The sequence below is a fragment of the Haemorhous mexicanus genome, chromosome 9, assembly GCF_027477595.1.
Source record: "Haemorhous mexicanus isolate bHaeMex1 chromosome 9, bHaeMex1.pri, whole genome shotgun sequence".
Classification (NCBI taxonomy): Eukaryota; Metazoa; Chordata; class Aves; order Passeriformes; family Fringillidae; genus Haemorhous; species Haemorhous mexicanus.
In genome coordinates this window covers 22,647,790-22,666,837 of record NC_082349.1, presented here as the reverse complement: position 1 = coordinate 22,666,837, position 19,048 = coordinate 22,647,790, and the positions used below count along the sequence as shown (strand labels likewise).

Below are 19,048 nucleotides of genomic sequence, written 5' to 3'. Positions count from 1 at the left end.
CTGCTTCTGTGACTGGTTCCTCCATGAGCACTTCAAGATTGTAACTCAAGCTGACGAAGCTCAGAGGACCTGTGCCAGCTCCTAGGAGTGTGCTTTTTAGTCACTCCAGTGTAAACAATGCCAACAAAACAACAACAAAAAAAATAATACTGAGGAAGAGAGCGGGCTAACATCTCATTAACTAAAAAGACTGAGAATGTGGATGTTTCACCTTTTTACTTCATGTGCTAACGGTGTAATATAACAGAAAAAATTCAGAAAGCAGAAAGTGTTTGTGAGCTGACTGTGCAAGGAAACGTCAAGTGTTTGCACGGTGGCTGAGGAGAGCCGTGTGGCGGGGTTTGGTGGCGATGAGGAGCGCTGAGGTTTGGGCTCTCCGGGCGGCGGTGCCGTGCCTGCGCTGCGGGGCAGGCACAGCACAGCAGAGCGGAGCGGGGCAGGCACGGCACAGCCCAGCCGAGCACGGCGGAGCAGAGCGCACCATTCATCCCCAGCACGGCCGGGGACAGACTCCAGTCCGGCTCCCACACAGATCTGCACCGGGTTTGAGAAACCACTCGGACCTGCCGAAGTAAGACCTTGACAAGCACAACTGCCTTTTGAATCGAAGTGTGCAGGTTTGCGGGGAGCAGGCTGAGGAGGGGCACGGGCAGGGATGGCTCGTAGGGGGCCGGGTGCCCCGGGTGTGCCCTTAGCTTCAGACACGAGGAGAAAGCAGTGAGCATCAGCACCAGCCCTTTGGACAACAGGCAACTCGGCAGAGGATGTCCTATCAAGATGAATATGGCTCATTCAAGAATTAACTTTCTACTCATCTTCTACCTCAGTTTTTTGCTGCTCATCCATTTAAAAAGTAAGATTTGCACTTTTTCTTATTGTTCTGACATGTCCTCTAGGGAGATGGTTAGACATGCACTTCTAGCAGAAAGCTTGTGTTGTCAGAAGGGTTTAAAAATTTGATGGAGATGCCAAAAAAATTTGGTCCATGAAACTACGTTGTATGAACTCGTTGCTTGATAGCTTTCCTGATCTCCATGCTTTGACTTTTTTTTTTTTTTAATGAGGAATGAAAGCATTTTGTTCCTTCATATATTCAAGGTACAGTAATAAATTATTTTGCTAAAACTGTACCTATACTTTAAAGTCTGCTTTTTGATACCATTCATTCAGTAAATCTAGACCTTTCTGATTTAAATCTAAACTTCTTTAGCCTCTGCTTAAACTGTTCATGTTATGTTTTTCAGTAGTGTTGCTTTAATATATATACTTTCTAAACTACAGCCTCTAGAGAAAGCAGTTATTAAACAACTGTGTTGTATTTGGTGTTGTAAAATATGTCCTTTATGAGGGAGCATGAAAGTCCAACTACTTTTATAGAGAAAAATTGTTCTCGGCAAACTTCCACATCAACAGAAGTGTGCAAAATAGAGGAAGTCACAATGGGTTTCCTTGATAATTGTGTCAGATGGCTGAGAGTAAATGCAAGCCAAGGAGGCTAAATGGCCTCAGCTGGTGAGGCTGCTGTGTGTGTGTGAAAAGCAGCAGCTCTTGAACATGTTTAAAATGAAGATCTGCAGGATGTGTGCCTGAGGAGGCTGTTTGATTTGTGTCTGTTGCATGTGAATAGCAATAACACAAAGCTTTGAGCAGCTGCCATTGAACAAGAAGACTTGGCATTAGCGTTCAGTGTTGTGTAATCTGGGTCACCTTCTGTTGCTGCATCACTCAAATTGTTGCTTGGACAGTTTACAGCCCAACATAAATTAAAGACTAAAAAGCAAACAGATGCAGTTGAATCAACCAGCACTGAAAAAAAATTCCACTCTTGAAAATATAAGAAAAATACAGAATGTCATAGAAACATCATTTTATGCTAGTAATTTTCTTTTTGGGATGTACTGATGGGAATCAGGGAAACCAAAGTGCTTTTTCTATATTAACTCACAACAGGACATACCCTAAAAAAAAAAAAAAAAAAAAAAAAACAACAAAAAAAAAAAAACCACCAACAAAAAACTGGACCTTTAACTTTCACAAAGTAAATTTCAAAGTTCATCCTGTAGGATGAACAACTAGAAAGTCTCTAAGAAAGAGTTTGCCATCTAAGTAAAGGAATATAATAGTAGTGTTAGTTAAGAAAATTTCATTTTTCCATGAGGCAGGCAAATCAGAACAAAATATAAAAGCTTTGGGAAGGGGAATTAAAAGTTAAGTTTTATAAATTAAGAAGATCATATTAAAAACATCATGCACAAAGAAAACATTGCTAGAATGAACACAAGAAAAAAGCCCCCAGGAATCAGTTTAAAGAAGGATAAATACAAGTTTTGGCTTTCACCTCTGGTGAGCTTTGCTCAGAGCAGGATGCCAAAGGCAAGGAAAGTAATTGTGTGTCATTTTATGCCTTTTCCTTAGCCCACTTAACTGGGATGACATCTCAGATGTGGCAGGGTGTTCTCTGGGTTCTGGCCATATGGCCAGTCTCAAGCAAGGGCCTTTTCAGTCTTGGAGAACTTACTCAGGTAGAACTGTGGCTGTTGCCACACTGTGACACAAACTGATATCCCAGGACAGAGCAGCTGCATCAGGAACCAGAATCAGGCTCAGGACCATACCTCATACCTCTACCTGTGAGTGCTGTGTATTTAATGATCTTGAGAGGTGTTTTCTCTTTAGAAAGCTTGTACCCCCCTTGAAACTGCTAACAGTTTCTATTAATAAAAACATAACTGTGAACAGATGAGTCAGAGGTAGAAGCAAAACTGACTGCAATTACTTCCCTACTTAAAAATTAAAGCTGAGAAAGACCAAGACAGAAAAGCTGAGGCTAAAATGGAACAGAGGTGATTGATGATATTTATAGAAGTTGTAGCTGCCATTACATTTTTAAAATCAGTTTACTGGATTTATCTTCCCCCAAAAGATTCTAATCTTAGGCCCTGCTTAAAGGCAGAATGTTCTTTATAACTATTTATTCTAAACAATTTGGAAAATAAATAGTATTTAGAAGCCATGAACTCTGGATGCAAGCATTCAATACAAGTTGGGTTTATATGGCATTCTATGAATATAAATTGTTTCCACAAATCATACCAAATGAGCCACTCACAGAAAACTAATCTGGGGGCATCCAGAGATGCCCAGCTCTGTGTGAGGGGGGACCAAGAACCATTATGTACAACAGGGACAGGAAGCATGTCCCAAGTCCAGAACAACACTGATAACTCATTACTGCTGTACTATTGTCTAACAGGAATTACAAGCATGAAACTGTGGGCAGGGAGTTGCTCATGAAATAGAGGAAGAGAAATTCTGATAAATACAGGTATTTTTACACATCAGTTTTGGAAGTGATTCTGTCTGAAGTCAAGTTCAAAATCTTTTCATTCAACATTCAAGTACTGTTTTGTTTTTTTTTTTACAAGTATTACAATAGATTACTACTGCAGAATTGTCTTCCTTTTGGGAAAAATACAGACAAATAATATTTTAAGGTCAAAACTATTGCCCATATAAGCTGTGGATGCCCAAGCTTTGAAAAGGTTCAAGGCCTGGTCTAGTGGAAATTGTTCCTGCCCACAGTAGGGGTGTTCAAACTAGATGGGTTTAAGGTCCTCTCTAACCCAAACTGTTCTGTGATTCTATTTTTCTCCATTTTAGTGACCTTTCAGCAGAGCTGAAAAAACGTATTATTTACTTCAAAATCAATGTTTTATAAATTGTTCAAATGTTCATAAATCAAGAATGGAAATTCATTTGGGATTGCTGTTAATGTGAGCAAAATATCTGAGCTTTACTTACAGCCTTTTTCTACCCCTCTGAGATGCTGGCACTATGCAATTTTTCCCCGTGGACAAGAACTCTTAATTTCACACAGCTATTCCCATTACTCACAAAACTTCTAATTACTGCTTAATTACTGTGTTAGGAATAAAGCTCTGCTTATAAAGAGATTTGTGGTTTTGCTCACACTGCTCATCCCTCATGCACACCCGGCTGATGTAAGGAGCTTTCCAGTGAAGCCTTGTTAGTGGGGTTTGATGAGTTCACAGCCCATTCGGCAGCTCCTCATTAGCCCTCGCCGAGCTGAGCCTGTCAGAGCTGCACTCAGCAGCCCTGCAGCCCTGCCTCCCTCCTGGCTGTCACACATGGCATCTGGAGCACAGCAAAAATGAAACATCCTTCAGATGTCTGCCATCATCTCCAGTAAGTTAAAAGCAACAGCTTCTAGACACAGTTGTGCTGGGTTGGTTTTTTTTTTCCTTTTCATGTATATATTTTATTATAGATTACATCTCCTTCTCTGGAATGAAACTAAATCTTAAGAATGAAAACTAGTAACCCTATAACTTAAAAAAAAAAGGCAGTAACTTCTGCAAGTTAAATGTGTAAAAGTGACATTAAGAACATCCCAGCCACAACTGCACTTGAGCCACTCAGTTCAAAAATTCTTACAAGGCATCTTAGGGAGCTATACCTACCATTGCAAGAGCAGAGAAGGATACCAGGTTACAGACCCCTCTCTGTCTGTAACTTGGGAGCTGTCACCACTGAGAACCTCTGGAGATTAAACATTTCCCCACATCCCATTTTGTCACTCAGAAAATACAGTGCAAGATATCAGCTTCTTCAAAAATTTACCCCTCAACTGACAGTGATTTTGGCAATACAGGACAAGGCACTGAATGATGTATTCACAATCACAGGACCAAAAGGGAATTCTGCAGCAAGGACACAGATCAATCGCTGTGAGCAGGCTGTTTGTGACTAATGACCTATTAGGAAGGAGTCTGAGGGCAAGAAAGGGAGTTGTGCAAAAAGGTGTTTTATCATTCATGCTTAACCAGCAGCAGAGACCTCACACAGATCTTGAAACACTGGTGTATGTTATCCTGTATCCATGATAATGGACTGGAGAAGCGAAAGTTAATTTAATACAAGCAGAGGATATAAACTTAATGTTTTAGTATATACATAAACCTTTCAAAGGTGTCCCCACACAAATTGATCTCTCTCTCTCTCTCCCCCCCAAGTTTTTTGTTCTCCCTGTGTTACTTTGATAAACCTAAAGCACCTAGAGAGTCTTTTCCTTGTGCAAATCTCTCCACCTTTTCCTGTCTGTTAGAGGGAGCTCAGAAAAAAGCCCAGTGCTGTTTAGAGTGCTCAAATTTTGATGGCCAAATTGGGCACTTCCCCACTGAAAAGTTACAGGGAAAGGCAAATATTTTGCTGTTGCGTGTTGACAGTAAAATGACTTGTAAGACACAGGAGAGCAGTCAAACCACTGTTCAGTACTGGCTGTATCCAGTTTTGAGTGCTGCTGTGAGCAAGAGAGAGGCAATTAGGAAAATGCTGGAAAGGGACAGCAAAAATGGAAAGATGTGCCCTCTGAGAAAGGGTCATAGGAAGAGAAGCCTGAGGGAAGACATGATTACAGTCTTACCTCCACAAAAGAGAGTGGCAATCAAGGATGGTGATGAGATCAGTTGCTCCCTGTCACCTCTAGAAGGGCAGGCTCTGGAAAATAGATTCCATGTACATCAGGGAAGATTTGTGTGAACTTTCCCAACTGAGGGATAATGAAGACACTGTATCAGAACTTTTCAATGAATGGGTTAGATAAATATCTGCTAGAGAGTGTCTAGACTGCTGTCTCACAGCTGGTGTTACACAGACCCTGGGCAGTCAGCACCACCCCGGGGGATCTGTGAAGGTCTCAGGGGACAGAGTCCCAGAGAGGCACAGGTGGGGACTTGTCCCAAGGGCTGTGGTGGCACTGAGGCTCCAGGGCAGCTCAGGAACAGCTCTGGGGCAGGGTGAGCAGATGGCTCCCTTCCCTTCTGCACAACTGGGGATTATGTGCTGTGCAAAACAAAAGCAGCCCTGAACTCAGCCCCCTGTGTTGCAGCAAAAACAGAATTATTGCCTAAATTTCAATGAGAAAATAGTTTACTCTCATTCTTTGAGACATCAAGTCCTTTTATTTTTTGGTACCCTACACTTAAAATAGGCACTTTGGCTACTGAAGGCACTGATTACAATGAGAACAGAAAGTACCCCCATGCTAGAGAGAATGTAGTTTGATTTCTGGCTTTTGGAGTGAAATCACTTACATTTTTACTTGCAGTTTGAGTATACTTGATATGTTGACAATATAATAATGCAAGAAAATATAATTAATGAATGGATTATCAATATCAAAAATTTCACAGGCAGAAACCTGAAAAGGAATAGAAAACATGGACTGCCTGCTGAACCTGCCAGCTTCTCACTTCATATAAAAAAGCAATGCAAGACTGGAACTTACTGCACAAAAAAAATAGCGGTAGATTCCAACTGGCCATTCTGGACACAGTGCAACAAATTAACATTGGAGTAGGAGTTCTGCTTCATCTAAGAGGAGTTTGGCAGCAAAAATTATTTATTTATGAAATATCAAGGTTTAAATATCTATATATTCAGCCAGCTACAAAACAATAAAGAAATATGTCTTAGTCCACATCACTTAACTCTCTATAATAAGTAAATTAGAGAAATAGCAACCTAAGTGCCTTTGATCCTGCCTACAGGGGTTTGCAGCCAAAGACCTCCCAGGGACACTTCTGCTTTTGGGTTTGTTTTTATAATTCACATTCCAACATTAAGAAAATCTTCTAGACAATGCCTCAATCTCTAGGTAAACTTGAGCTGTTCTTTGTGCTTGCCCAAAAGTGGACAAAAGGCTCATTTTCTAAGGAAAGCCTTTAAAACTAATTGCCTCATCTGGAGCAAGGAGATAAGTGATACATATTACTTTCCAGACTGATTTCACAGATTAATTTGTTGGTTTTAGGGACTGACATGTTTTGTCAGTTCTCACTGTACTTCTCTGTTTCCTCAGCCATTACCAGTGCTGTATCATATGGAAGCCCTCTCACACCAGCAAACAGCAAAAAAACCCAACAACCCAGATAAACCCTTTTCCAAAGAGATTCCTATCTTTACTTCATATTGATTATATCTTACTCACCCATAAAATGGGTCAAGAGGAAGCTGCTTCCATCTTTTGACAAAGACTGCAGCTGACAGGGCCTCTGGGCGGGCACCACGCAGCTGCCACTGCAGCTCTGCAGGGCTCCTCCAGGCCCAGCAAAACGTCCCTCTCCAGGCATCAACAAAGCAAGGCTGCTGCAACTTCAGGGTGAGGGCAGCTCCTGCCTGACTGGAATCTTATCAGCGGGGACAGAAATCAGAATATTTCAAGGGCTAAATATTTCTGTGGGTAGAAAAGGGGCATGGGCTGCTAACCCGTTACAGTGTCCCCTGTCCAGCAGCTGAGGATCAGGGCACTTGCCTGGTGCATCCTTCTGTGCTGGGAAATGCTGTGCCTGAATAATTGTGGCCTGGGTGGATGCTGGCAGGCAAGGGGAGAAACTCCTTGCTTCTTTTTACTGCTCTTGCTTGCCTGCCCAAGGCTGAGCATACTGGCAGCCTAGTGCCTTAAACTTTTCCTTGAATAATGAGACAGACAAAGCATCTTTATCTGCATTAGCCAGGGGCTTTGCAGACAGGACACATTCCTTCAAAGTGCACTCAATCACACTGATTGAGATCAAGGCTGTGAGTAAACAAACAAAACTTTGTACCCCTCCCTTAGAGCTCAGCCCTGGACACAATGGCCTGACAGTTCCTTTGCTGAGGTTTCTGAGAGGTACAACTATGTTGTTGTATGCTGTGGTGCTACCAAAGGCTGACTGTCCTCTGAAACAAAGGCCAGAGATGCTCTAATTCACATCCAGACTGCCAGGGAGGCTCTAGGCAGCACAAGAGGCAGTGTACACTGGCCACACTCTTCCCCTGGCAGTTCCAGTCTCCCTTGCTGGGGTTTCCAACAGGATGATACAGAACACTTGATTAGCTCTTTCTTCCACAAGAAGGGCCCTAGCTCTGAATTTGACTGTGACACATTTCTTTCCTTCTTTGAATGGGAGCTAGAGGATTTTGAAAACAACATCATTTGACAGGAAGCCAAAGCAAGGACACAGAATGACAGACAGTCATCAGTCTGCAAGGATCCAAGCAACTGCAATTTAGGTAACCTGCACTGACAGATTACTCACAGCAGGGAACCCAAAACCCTCCCTATAATAATGTAGCCTTGAAAAGATATCTCTATACAGCAGTACTTCTGAGGTGTTTAGCCAAGCTTTGTGGCAATTTGTAGGTTCTTCCAAGGCAGCTGTGGTACCACTCCTGGTATGGCAAACCATCCCTGAGTGCCCACACAGCTGAAAGAAGAGATCAGGCTCTTCATGTGCAGTGAACAGCCTGAAGTGTAACTCACCACCCTCCCAACAGCTGGAAAGAGAGCCCCTGAGAGTGTGTCTGAACTAACAGACATCACCTTGCTGCTCCTTGGCCATCAGCTCCTTCCTGATGCAGGAAGGGTGCAGCTGTGCTGGCTGTAAGGAAGGCAAAACACTACACAGGTCTGACACGGTGTAAAGAAATCCTAACTGTGCCTGCTCTTCTCCAACAGCCCTTAATTTCCTTTGATAACCCCATAAATAAAATACAGAGAGAAGAGGCACCAATCTTGTGAAATAAGCAATCAGAGGCTGCATAACAAAAGAAATGTGCAATGCCAGTGAGGAGAAGCCAGGGAATGACACTGATGTATCAGAGATTGCATCAGAGCTATTAAATGGGATGAAAATATGCAAGGCCCTTGGAAGCTCTTCTTTGTTCAATCTTAAAAGAATTCTGAAAGCAAGCCTCCACTGATTTCTATCATAAGATGTAGGAAAATATGTGTTTGTGGAATGATAACCCAAGCCTTTTTGATCCCAAATATGTGTTTGTGGAATGATAACCCAAGCCTTTTTGATCCCTCTCTGTATAAATATTTGGAGCAGAATGTAAGTAGGTGCCTCTGCAATGCAGCTGCAAAAAGGAAATGTCTGGTCATCATTTTGTAGGACTCACCAATTCAGTTTTTCCAGCTGAACCCATCCCTTCTCTCTTATTAAATACAGCTGACATTTGTAATTCAAGTTGCAATACTAATGGTACTGAACATTTTGCAAGCCTCAACCCATGTAAAAATGCCCTCAGTTTGATATAACAAGAACTATCCATTCTGTTTTCTCATGAGTATGTCTTAAATGTCTGATTCAATTTAGTCTAACATCTTCCCATTTTGGAGCTCGTGGAAAAGTGCAAGAAGATTAAAGTTACTAAAATCAATTGCCATTTTCACATTCAAAAGGCTATTTCCAAAGTATATGGTGTTTCCTAAAAAACAAGTGGGCAACTTGGGATTGCCACCATTTTCCACAGTAGTGAAGTGACAAGACTGAGAGGTGTTTGGAGCAAACCTTTAATGGAGCTAAACAGCAGAAGGCAGGATTGACACTGAACACCTTTGAAGGATCTGGATATAAAAATCTTTCCAGCAAACAGACTGACCTAATGATCTGAAAAATGATGGAAAGGAATAAAAAAGGGAGAAATGTAGCTCTTTGCACACAGCAGAACAAAATCAGATCTATTTTTACAGCGCTTCTACTACAGCCTTAAAGCCATAAACACTCCATTCTTCATTTTGTTTGGGAATTGCCCAAAGATTCACGCAGGCACTTTGTGTTCCCAGAGATCTCTGTCAGTGTTCTCCCTGCCCAGGCACCAAGGAAAATACCTAGAGTGGCCCTCCTGTATCCCCAGCCAGCACCTCTGAGCTGGCAATGGGTTGCTGCAGTCACACAGGCATCTGTTGCCTGTAATTCTGCTATTCCACAAGGAACCTTGAGCAGAGTTGATTTCAGGGTTTTTTTTTTCTGGTTTAACTTCCTAAGTCCATTCATTTTGTGTTCTGTCCAGCAAGGACCAGCATGGCTTTGCTTACGAAACCAGGAAGTCAGGGGGTGTAATCAAGAGTGGTTTCTTTTCAAGGAGATGGAGAATCATGTCTTTTGAGATATTTGAGATTTTGAGAGAATTTGATGGACTGGCAGTCAATTACTCTGCTTCTTATATTCCAGCTCTTAAACTAAACTTTGAGGGAACTGCATTCTTCAATACTATTAGAAGCAAATGGAGACTGTCATTACACTTGCTGAGATTTTTGTACAAGAGATAAGCAGCATCACAAATGTGTTTGCATCTTGAATTCCACAATTTCTTCTTTGGGCTAACATAAAATCATGTTCTAGAGGGCACTCACACAACAACTGCCAATGCTATTTAACTGTGCTTCAGTTTCAGACAGATTGTGTCAACATTTCTACAGACAGGGGAACACTTTCCTTACTTTTTTAAGCATAACTGCAAACACCCAGAGAGCTGTGATATGGATTATCCTGTCTTTTAAACCTGCACATCTTTTATGCAAGGGCTCTGAATCAGCCTGAAGAATTCTGGGTCTTCATGGGTGACTGCTTCTTTTCTGCAATCCCTGATGAGCACCAACACTTTCATTAACCACAGGCATGTGGTTACACATGCTTACAGTAAACCTGGCTTCCCAAAAATAAGAAATTTGTGCTAAATCATTAAGAAAGTTCCGAGAAGTAGTCATAAGCAAAGGGTGCTGAGCTTTCTGCTCTAGTTGATGCAATGGCTTGGACTAGATGATCACCAATAGTCCCTTCCAATGCTTTCTGCTCCACGTGAACCACTTGGGTTTTAGCTGAGCCCACTACTACAAGGCTGGCAAAGCAGTCACTTCAGGGAGTGTATCAGAAGTGCTGTCTCACCAATTCTGACACAATTTTTACCATTTAGCAATAAAAGGTCTTTAGAGTTTGTTGGACACTGTTTAGTGACAGGAAAAACTGCCAAGTGGAAAGTATGAGGGAAGAGACTGCAACGTATATTTCAGACTCCTTTTGAAAAAAAAAGCACAAACAAAAAATCAGTTACTGGATTCATTGAAAAAAAAAAAAAATCACCAAAGAAGTCTTCTCCACTGTCTTACCACTGTAGTGCAGACTCACCTACTAAGTGAGGACTTAGTCCTCACTTCAGGACTCCCTGCAAAGTAGGTAGGAATGAGAATGTGGCCCTGAATAAGACCTCATGCTCAGAAATGTACCCAGATATTAAGGATGAAAACAGTCTTAACTCAGAGGAAACTCCTATGTGCAGAGCTTGAATTCTATAATGAATGTTCAGCTACCATGGGGACATCTGTAAAACTTGTCACTTGTCTTTAAAAAAGGTCTAGTGTTCTTAAAATCTTGACCTCAATGAGAGGTCCAGTGATTCAGCCTTTCAAACTGCAGTCATGCCCTATTCCAGCTATTATATGCCTCATTTCTGTTAATCTTCTGTAATTAGTTCTGCTTCTCAAGTGAAGTCTTAGAATCTAACATTTTCCTGTGATAATACCAAGGGCTCTGCTTTCATGTTCAAGGTCAGTCCAGCATTTCACCTTGTAAAACTCATTTGTCCTCCCTGCACTTACACTTGTACTTTGAGTTTGAGTGTAGACATCAGTTTAGACTCTCTCAAAGACATTTGCTGACTTTAAAGTTATCCTTAAAGGTGTGGTCATGCCCAGCAGAGTCACACAAGTGTGAAGGAACAGACTTCTTTCAGATTGTTTCTCTTCCCTGCAAGTATGCAGAGAAAACTTCTCCCATTAAAATAATTTCAGCTTTTTCTTTGTGAGTTATTTTGCATGTTTCACAACACATAAGCAGATTGGGCCTCAGAGCCTGCAAGGAGGCACATGACAGTTGTAGAGGCGAGAATGCTGAGCTGAGAAGGGCAAGGTGAATACCTTGCTTGCAGTGAGAGAGCTGTGAATACAATCCAAGTGATCTCCCTGTTCAAATCCCTCAATTTAGATCTTGTGTTTCTCCCTTCATGTGCTATACACACACATTAATACAGATATGTATTAGCAGGAGGACACACAAAGTTTTACAGATTCTTCTCGTGCCTGAGAGATGTGTAATACGGCAAGCATTTCTTTTGTAAAAATGGCATTATTGTTTACTCACTCCTATGACAAATGGAGGCACAATCTCCATTGCACTGTAAGAATTTACATATCACCCCTTTCACTGATCACTCTTAGCTGCCTCTTTTGAAGGGACCAGGTCACTCACCTGCCATCCCACAGCCCTTCCTGTGTGAGGACTGCAGAGATCCAGCATTACTGGAGCCACTTGCTGGCTGTGGTGTGAACACTAATGGGAGGAGGCATCTGAGCCCCAGGCAGGATCACACTCTTCTCCAGCTGATGCTCAATCCAAAATGGCAGACTATTTTCAGGGTAAAAAACCTTAACTGGGCAAGGGGGGAAAGTCAGCCTACAGTGATACATAACCTAGGCTACAATCAGTTTAAGCAGCTTCCTTTGAGTATTGCTGCTGCAGCTGGGGATAAAACTTGCAGTTCATCTAAATGGGTCACCTATGCTTGATGCTTTTATACTTAATGCTGTCATGAATTGCAAATAGGTATAAACCAGCAATAGGATAATTGTAGAAAAGCAAGAATTTTTATGGTTCAGTTATTTCATATGCAACAAGTAAAAAATTCTATTAACTTTTCAACCTACCTCCTTAAAATAAATTATAATAAATATGTAAATGCAATATATGGAAAATACTTGGCCTTTTCAATTTTGAATAGTTAACACATAATTCTTGTATCTGAAAATACAATCCCTGAAGTATTTGGTGGAGTTTATGGAACTGTTTATGATTTGATTTTTCTTAAACCTCTCCAGTGGAATTTATAATGTTATTAGAAATCACTGACAACAGGGTGTCTGTTTTTTCCAGAACTGCAATATATTGGCAAATATCCAACTAAACCCTCTTACATTCAATTATCCTGATGTCCAGAAAAAGGACAAAAATAGTAGAAAACCCTTTCATTCTCCCCATCTCTAAGGCAGCGGAGGAAGGAACAGCACATGCTCAAAGACCAAATTCAAACTTTTTCTGCAAGTCCAGTGCCTAATTTTAAAACCTGAAAACTGTTCTAAAGGTTAGCACCTCACACTGCACAAGCCTTCAGTAGAGATGTGCTGTAGTACAGGGCTTTGGTACCAGAATTTAGCCCCAGGTGACCTGCACTTCTGTACTTTGCTCATCCTTGTGACAATGTGTCACCTTTCCAAGGATATTTCAGAAAAAAAATACACTGTGGAGGTAAATTGTGCATTAACTCTGAACTGATTTGGAACAGGACACTCAGCACCTTTCAGTGCTGACTATCCACAAGCAGAGATCTTGTCTCATGACACCTAATAAAGTGTCTGGTAATCACATCAAGTGGGAAAACCCTTCAGCTTCCCCTCGGTGGGCAATATAACATCTTTCCTCCCAGAGGCACACAGCTTAGAAAGAGAAAATAAGTGTTAGGGAGCATCATCTAGGAGGTGACACAGGACAAGAGTAATGGACAAAAGGCATCCTCACAAACTGCTTTTCTAAGTTCTGCTTTACCTCCAAGTTGTGATCCAGACATGTTCCTAGAGCAGTAACTGAATTACCTCCACTTTATTCTCTCTTGCTCAGCGCATGGTGACAATGGCTTTATCGTGGAAATATTTTCTCTAGAGAGCACTCTGAGTACTGACAGCTCTTTTCTCTTTCCCTCCCTCACACTGTCACCCTTCTATATTTGCCTTGACACTGTCTTCACATTGTCTTGACATTGTTCTGACAGTTAAGAAATCTCAATCACTGCAGCAAACAGCCACGACAATGCAGAGAAGAAAAAGGAAAAGTGTTATGAAAATTGTTGAGGAACTGTGAAGATTTACAGGCTAGTGAAAACAAGATTTTGCTTTTTCTAAACCACATTCCTAGGGAGTTTTCAATAAAAAGCTGATTTAAGAAAGTCTTCAGCCAAGGCTGGCAAAAGTTTTCTCAAAGGTGATTGGCAGTTACGGATTCTGTACCTGAAATTCAGCTGTCCCTAGATAACAATCCCTCTTACTGCCATCACTTCAGGTACATTGTGGGAAATACTTCAGCCCATCTCCTGGGGAGCAGGGATGCTGCATTACTGTGAAATGCTGCCTTGGAACTCTCCAGCTACACTTTCTCCCAAGTATGCTGCTCAAACTGGAATCCCTTTTAGGGGCAACCAGAAAAGAAAGGTGGCCACAGAAAAAAGAAATCAGGTTAGCTGGAGCTTTGGTTCCCATTAATAATAAAATCAAATTTTGTTTTGTTGGCTCACAAATTAGAAGAGAGAAGCCTAAAAAGAAAGCATTGCAAATACCAAATGTTGTGGTAACAGGTAAAAAACCAGCACAAGTAGGGTAAGTTTAGTATCTATTTCTCTGTTTGAATTAAACTTCTGAGTAACTCCTTAACTGGGTATAGTATGGATATAATAAAGTGCTGTACTTGGCAAGTTAAGGTTTGTGATTCAACAATTTGACAAAATTAGTGTTGATTTGAGTAGAAATTCTGATCATCAGGAACCATGTGGGAAGGGTTGATGGGTTTTATTTTGTGGTTTGTTCATTTGATTTAGAAAAGCATATATAGTTTTGATACTAGTTCAAATTCTTAGTAGTTACAAGAACACCTAGGTAATAAAAAATTACCTAAAAAATTTACTTTATACTATCTTGGCATGCATACAATCCACATCTTACCTGAAAAATGCAGTTAAAGCTCATCCCTTGCAAAGCTGAAGCTCATCAACACTGCTCTGTAGGGCACCTGTAGTGCTCCCTGCAGGTCACACAAGTACTGCTTCTCCAGGAGGAGCATCTTCTCCCCTCTCCTCCTCCATTACCTCAGATTGCTGTCTTCTCCCTAAAGAAATTAGGGAGGGAAGCCATCTGAAGCTTGTTCCCCTTGCCTCAGAGCCCTGGGGACAGCAGGGCTGGTGGCCAGGCACTGCCCCTCTCCTCACACAGAGCTCTTCTCCAACATCTCCCAAACTGCAGGGCCATCCTGGCATCCAAGAGCCAAATGAGGTGGCACAGGCTCCAGGGCTCCATGAGACCTTCGCCCAGTCCCCCTCCAGGTCCCTGAGGCAGGAGGAGCAGGGGCCTGCAGGGGCTGGTTTGTAACCTGCTGACAGACCTGCCTCTGCCTCTGCACACCCACCCCAACAGGAATGGGACCCACATGGCTGGGGAGAGAAACCCTCTGCTTCCTGAGTGCAATTCAGGAAATCCTGGATATATCTCTGCCACACATCTAAGATAGCAGTGTGAGGAAAATGTTAGTGAAAGCTTCTTATGAGACCAGAACATACAGAAATAAACCTCTCTCAGCCAATTAATACAATTTTTTGATTACAAGGATGAATCAACACATGCTAAGAGTAAAGTGAAGAAGCACATAAGCAGATTGATGCTTACCTGGTTAATTTTATGGCTAATTTCATATGTTTAATCATGATGACCAAAGCATAGGTAAGACAAAAACAGAACAGAGGCAAAATTAGCCTAAAGAGTCGAGGCAGAAACAATATGCTTCCATTTATCCAGAGAGAAAATTAAGCTTCAAATGCTTCTGCCTGAACTCACTTGATGAAGCACGGTCTTGATACAATTAAGAAAATGGCACAAAAGTCTCCACATAAATGCAGACACTTCTGAACCACAGAATACAGCATTTATTCTAAATGCTATATTGGGTGGTTATACTGCAACTGCTCTGGCAAGCTGAATGACAAACATTTTGGTGCTTCCTTCCTGCACTTTTATGTCTACATGCTCCCTTTATTATTAATGGCATAATATTTGCTACAGTAGGCTATCATGGTCAAGTCAATACCAAAGTGCCTTGAAAAGACATCAGAGCTGAACCCCTAATTAAGTGCAATATTTTGTTCCTTTTAAATGAGACACTGTTTGAGGAGTACAGTAAGAGTGCCTTGTTCTGTTCAAGGTATCTATAATTAATAACCCCAATGATCAAAGGAAGTGTGATCCTAAGAGGAAATGGCTTTTGAGGATCCCTAGGTATTAAGTACTGAGAACTACTTCCCAATCTGTTCTGCAGCCTCTCAGCACACTATGATGTGTGATGCCCTTTGGGATCATAAAACAAGGCCCATCGTAGATCTCTCTGGAAAAAAATGCTCCCAGCAAGATAGTCACTCGATATTAATCACTTATTCATTATTGCCATGAAATCTTTCCTAATTTTTTTCCTGGCCAGACCCTTACTGTCACACAGATCTCCTTTATTTATTTAGCGTAATTTAATATGCAGCAAGGCAGGATGCTGCCCTATAATGTACCCTGTACTGGCAGGTCTGGACTGGTATTGAGAGGAATGCCCCTTCCCCCAAAACTGGGTATTCCTTTTGTTTTTTCATTATTGTATGGCACCAAAGTTTATTGAGATAGCACCTGGATGTCAAGCTGTGGTGGCTTTATTTCCCTGCTCCTGCTTGCTGATCTTATTTTCTACTCCCCAGCCACCACACCACCAACAGCCAGAGCTCCCCCTGGGTCTTTAGAGCAGATTTGTGTGAAACAAAAAACCCCTGTCACTGCACCAGGATGGCTGAATCTCATATCCAGGGGAATAGCAAGCCAGAGCAGCATCCTTGTCCTCTGGATCATCCCGAGGAGTGGGAGCACTTCGGCAGAGCACAGAGGCATCAGTGATGCCCTGTGGAGCTGGTGCCACTGCTGGCATCATGTCCTGGGGCTACAATTACTGCAGGCTCACTCACCAGCCACACCAACTTACTGTAATCTCCCATCCCTGCCCTGGAAACAAGTCTGCTTTGGATCAGGCCTCAGAGCAAGAAAAGGAGAATGCATGGAAAAAAAAAATCTAAGGCAGGGAAGGGACAACTAAGAAAGGAACAAGAGACAAGGAGTTAGATCTACCTCCTCAACACATTAAATAGACAGAGAAAACAAAGGAGACTATTAATGGGGAAATAGAAATTTTAAAAGCCTTCAAGAAATTACTCTACTGTACTGACTGCTAGTGGTGAATAAACATTCAGTCATTTATTCATGGTTTAAAATTTTTCATCATTTTACTGGCAAAAATGGTACTGATCTAATTTTGATAAAGGCTTGCTGGACACCTCTTCACTTATAGCAGATATTTAATGCCCTAGTGGCAGGTGGTTTTATTCTAAAGCACACCATCACATTAAGCTTTAGCAATTTTACTTTTAGTGATATTCTTCTAATATGGAAGGCTTATTTCTTAGCATATTCCCCAAGGAAGGCTCCTGGGAAGACACTGATGCTGGTGAATATTCTGGTTTTGTTTTACTTCTACAGTGAAGCATCTGAAAAATGTTTAAGAGAAAGGTATCCCTAATTATACAATGGGCTTTCAATACCTACTTTTCTTTTGGGTCAGTTGCTCCTCCTCAGTGCTTCTGAGCCTGCTCTGGAAATAAAAAGTGGTAAAACATGAAACAAATTCATTCTTGTTCTGTTGCAAGACAGTAGAGTTTTTAGGATGCTACAATACAGTCTGCAGGTCAGGAAAGCTTCCACAGATTTTGTGTCAGAGCCATGACTGTGTTCAGTTTCATGGGTCACTGGAACTAGTGTTCCAAAGGCCAGCCCTCTGCAGAATTTCACATGATAATATCCTTCTGCAGGGCCTGGGACTGGTTTCTGTCTGTGTGAAGTTGGTGAGGGCAACTTGTGCAGCTGACAGTCACACCACAATGATGTGTTATGGCCTTGGCTCTGAGGGGAAGCTGCCCTCAGCAGAGGGGCTCAGCAGGAGAGCTGAAGAAATTCGGGCTGTGCCAGTTCCCCCTGACACTCCAGCCTGCCCCAAAACACAGGAGCTGCGGCTTTCCCCAAGCAATCTTGAAATCCCAGTTGGTAATTAGTTCATGCAGAGCTAATTGTAGGTGATTTCTATTGAAAACAATTTAGCACATAACAGAAAGGGCTGGAATGTGAACTCTTCTACAAAGTTCATGCTGGAAAAGCATGGCCTTGCTTTCTCTGTACTTACTGCCCATTGTAGCCACACTGAAGCTTTCTTCTGAGTTCTGTGGCATTTAAAGCACAGTGCACTGCATTTCCAGCCACATAATGCTGATCTGTCCCAGGGCTGATTACTTTTTTTAAGTCTGACGAGACAGAAGCAGCAGCATCATAATTTTGATATGCTGCAGTTTGATGTCATCAGGAACATCTTGTCCTCATTTGTGTTACTGAGAACCTACTGCAGGCAATCTCAACATCTGCACACATCAGAACTTGGCTTTGCACCCAGAGACTTTTAAAGAGTTGCCCTGTGTTAGAGGCTTCTATGATTTATTTCTAACAATCAGGGCTTTAAGTTTATCCAGTTATGACTCACAGAAAGGACTCATACCTGGGTCAGCATTACAGACATTTGAGGCTACATTTTAAAATCACAGGACCTTTATGTGCCACTGTACTATCAGAATCACTGCTTCATGCTCTTTTCCTATTAAAAAAAAGGAAAGTAATGAATAGCAGAACCACAACTAAAGGAGACTGAAGAGGATGTCTTATAAAGCCTTTCACAAGTAAACAACACATGGACCCAGAATTTGGACATGAAATCAATTTTGTACTCAGTTTTCAGCCCCTCTACTGGAAGGATCCTTAGCAGCATTTGGCAGCATTTCTGAATGCCTTTTCTCTCCTGTGTTGGTGGCTGAGCACAGAGGGATCTCAGCTGCTTCCAAGTTCCCACCTAAACCAAAGCTCAGCCCTGCAAGTCAGCAGTAGCTGGTCTGCTTGAAGGGCAGCATCCCCAGCCTAGCCAAGCCCTCAGCTCCTTCCCAAGGCTGAATTCAGGAAGAGCCAGAGGCTCAGTGGCAGCTGGAAGCCTCTGTCTTAAAAAAATGCCTTAAACTCTTTGTAGACTCCAGAGAAGCTGAGAGACCTTGTGTCTTTTAAGGTGAGATTTGGCCTTTTCAAGAGACAAACTGCTCCTTTGCTCTGTATTTTCCATTATTTGGAATTCATACAGAAGCAGGAGCAACTGGATTTCACCCAAACTCACAAACTGACTGTTTTATGCTGTGTTGCTCCCTCAGTGTTCCTGAAAATCCCCCCTGATGCAGAGAAGGAGACCATGCTTTGGTCTTTCTGCAACCCTTTCTAGCT

At 41.9% G+C, this 19,048-nt stretch overlaps 1 protein-coding gene across 1 annotated transcript in view; it reads left to right on the top strand.

Moving 5' to 3' along the window:
* Nucleotides 1–469: 469 nt before the first annotated feature.
* CRB1 (crumbs cell polarity complex component 1) overlaps nt 470–19,048 on the top strand; it is a 74,812-nt gene continuing 56,233 nt past the window's right edge. Inside the window, exon 1 of the mRNA XM_059854467.1 lies at nt 470–853. Within this exon, the coding sequence (XP_059710450.1) occupies nt 778–853 (76 nt within the window). The 5' untranslated portion in view covers nt 470–777. The remainder of the gene's footprint in view (nt 854–19,048) is intronic.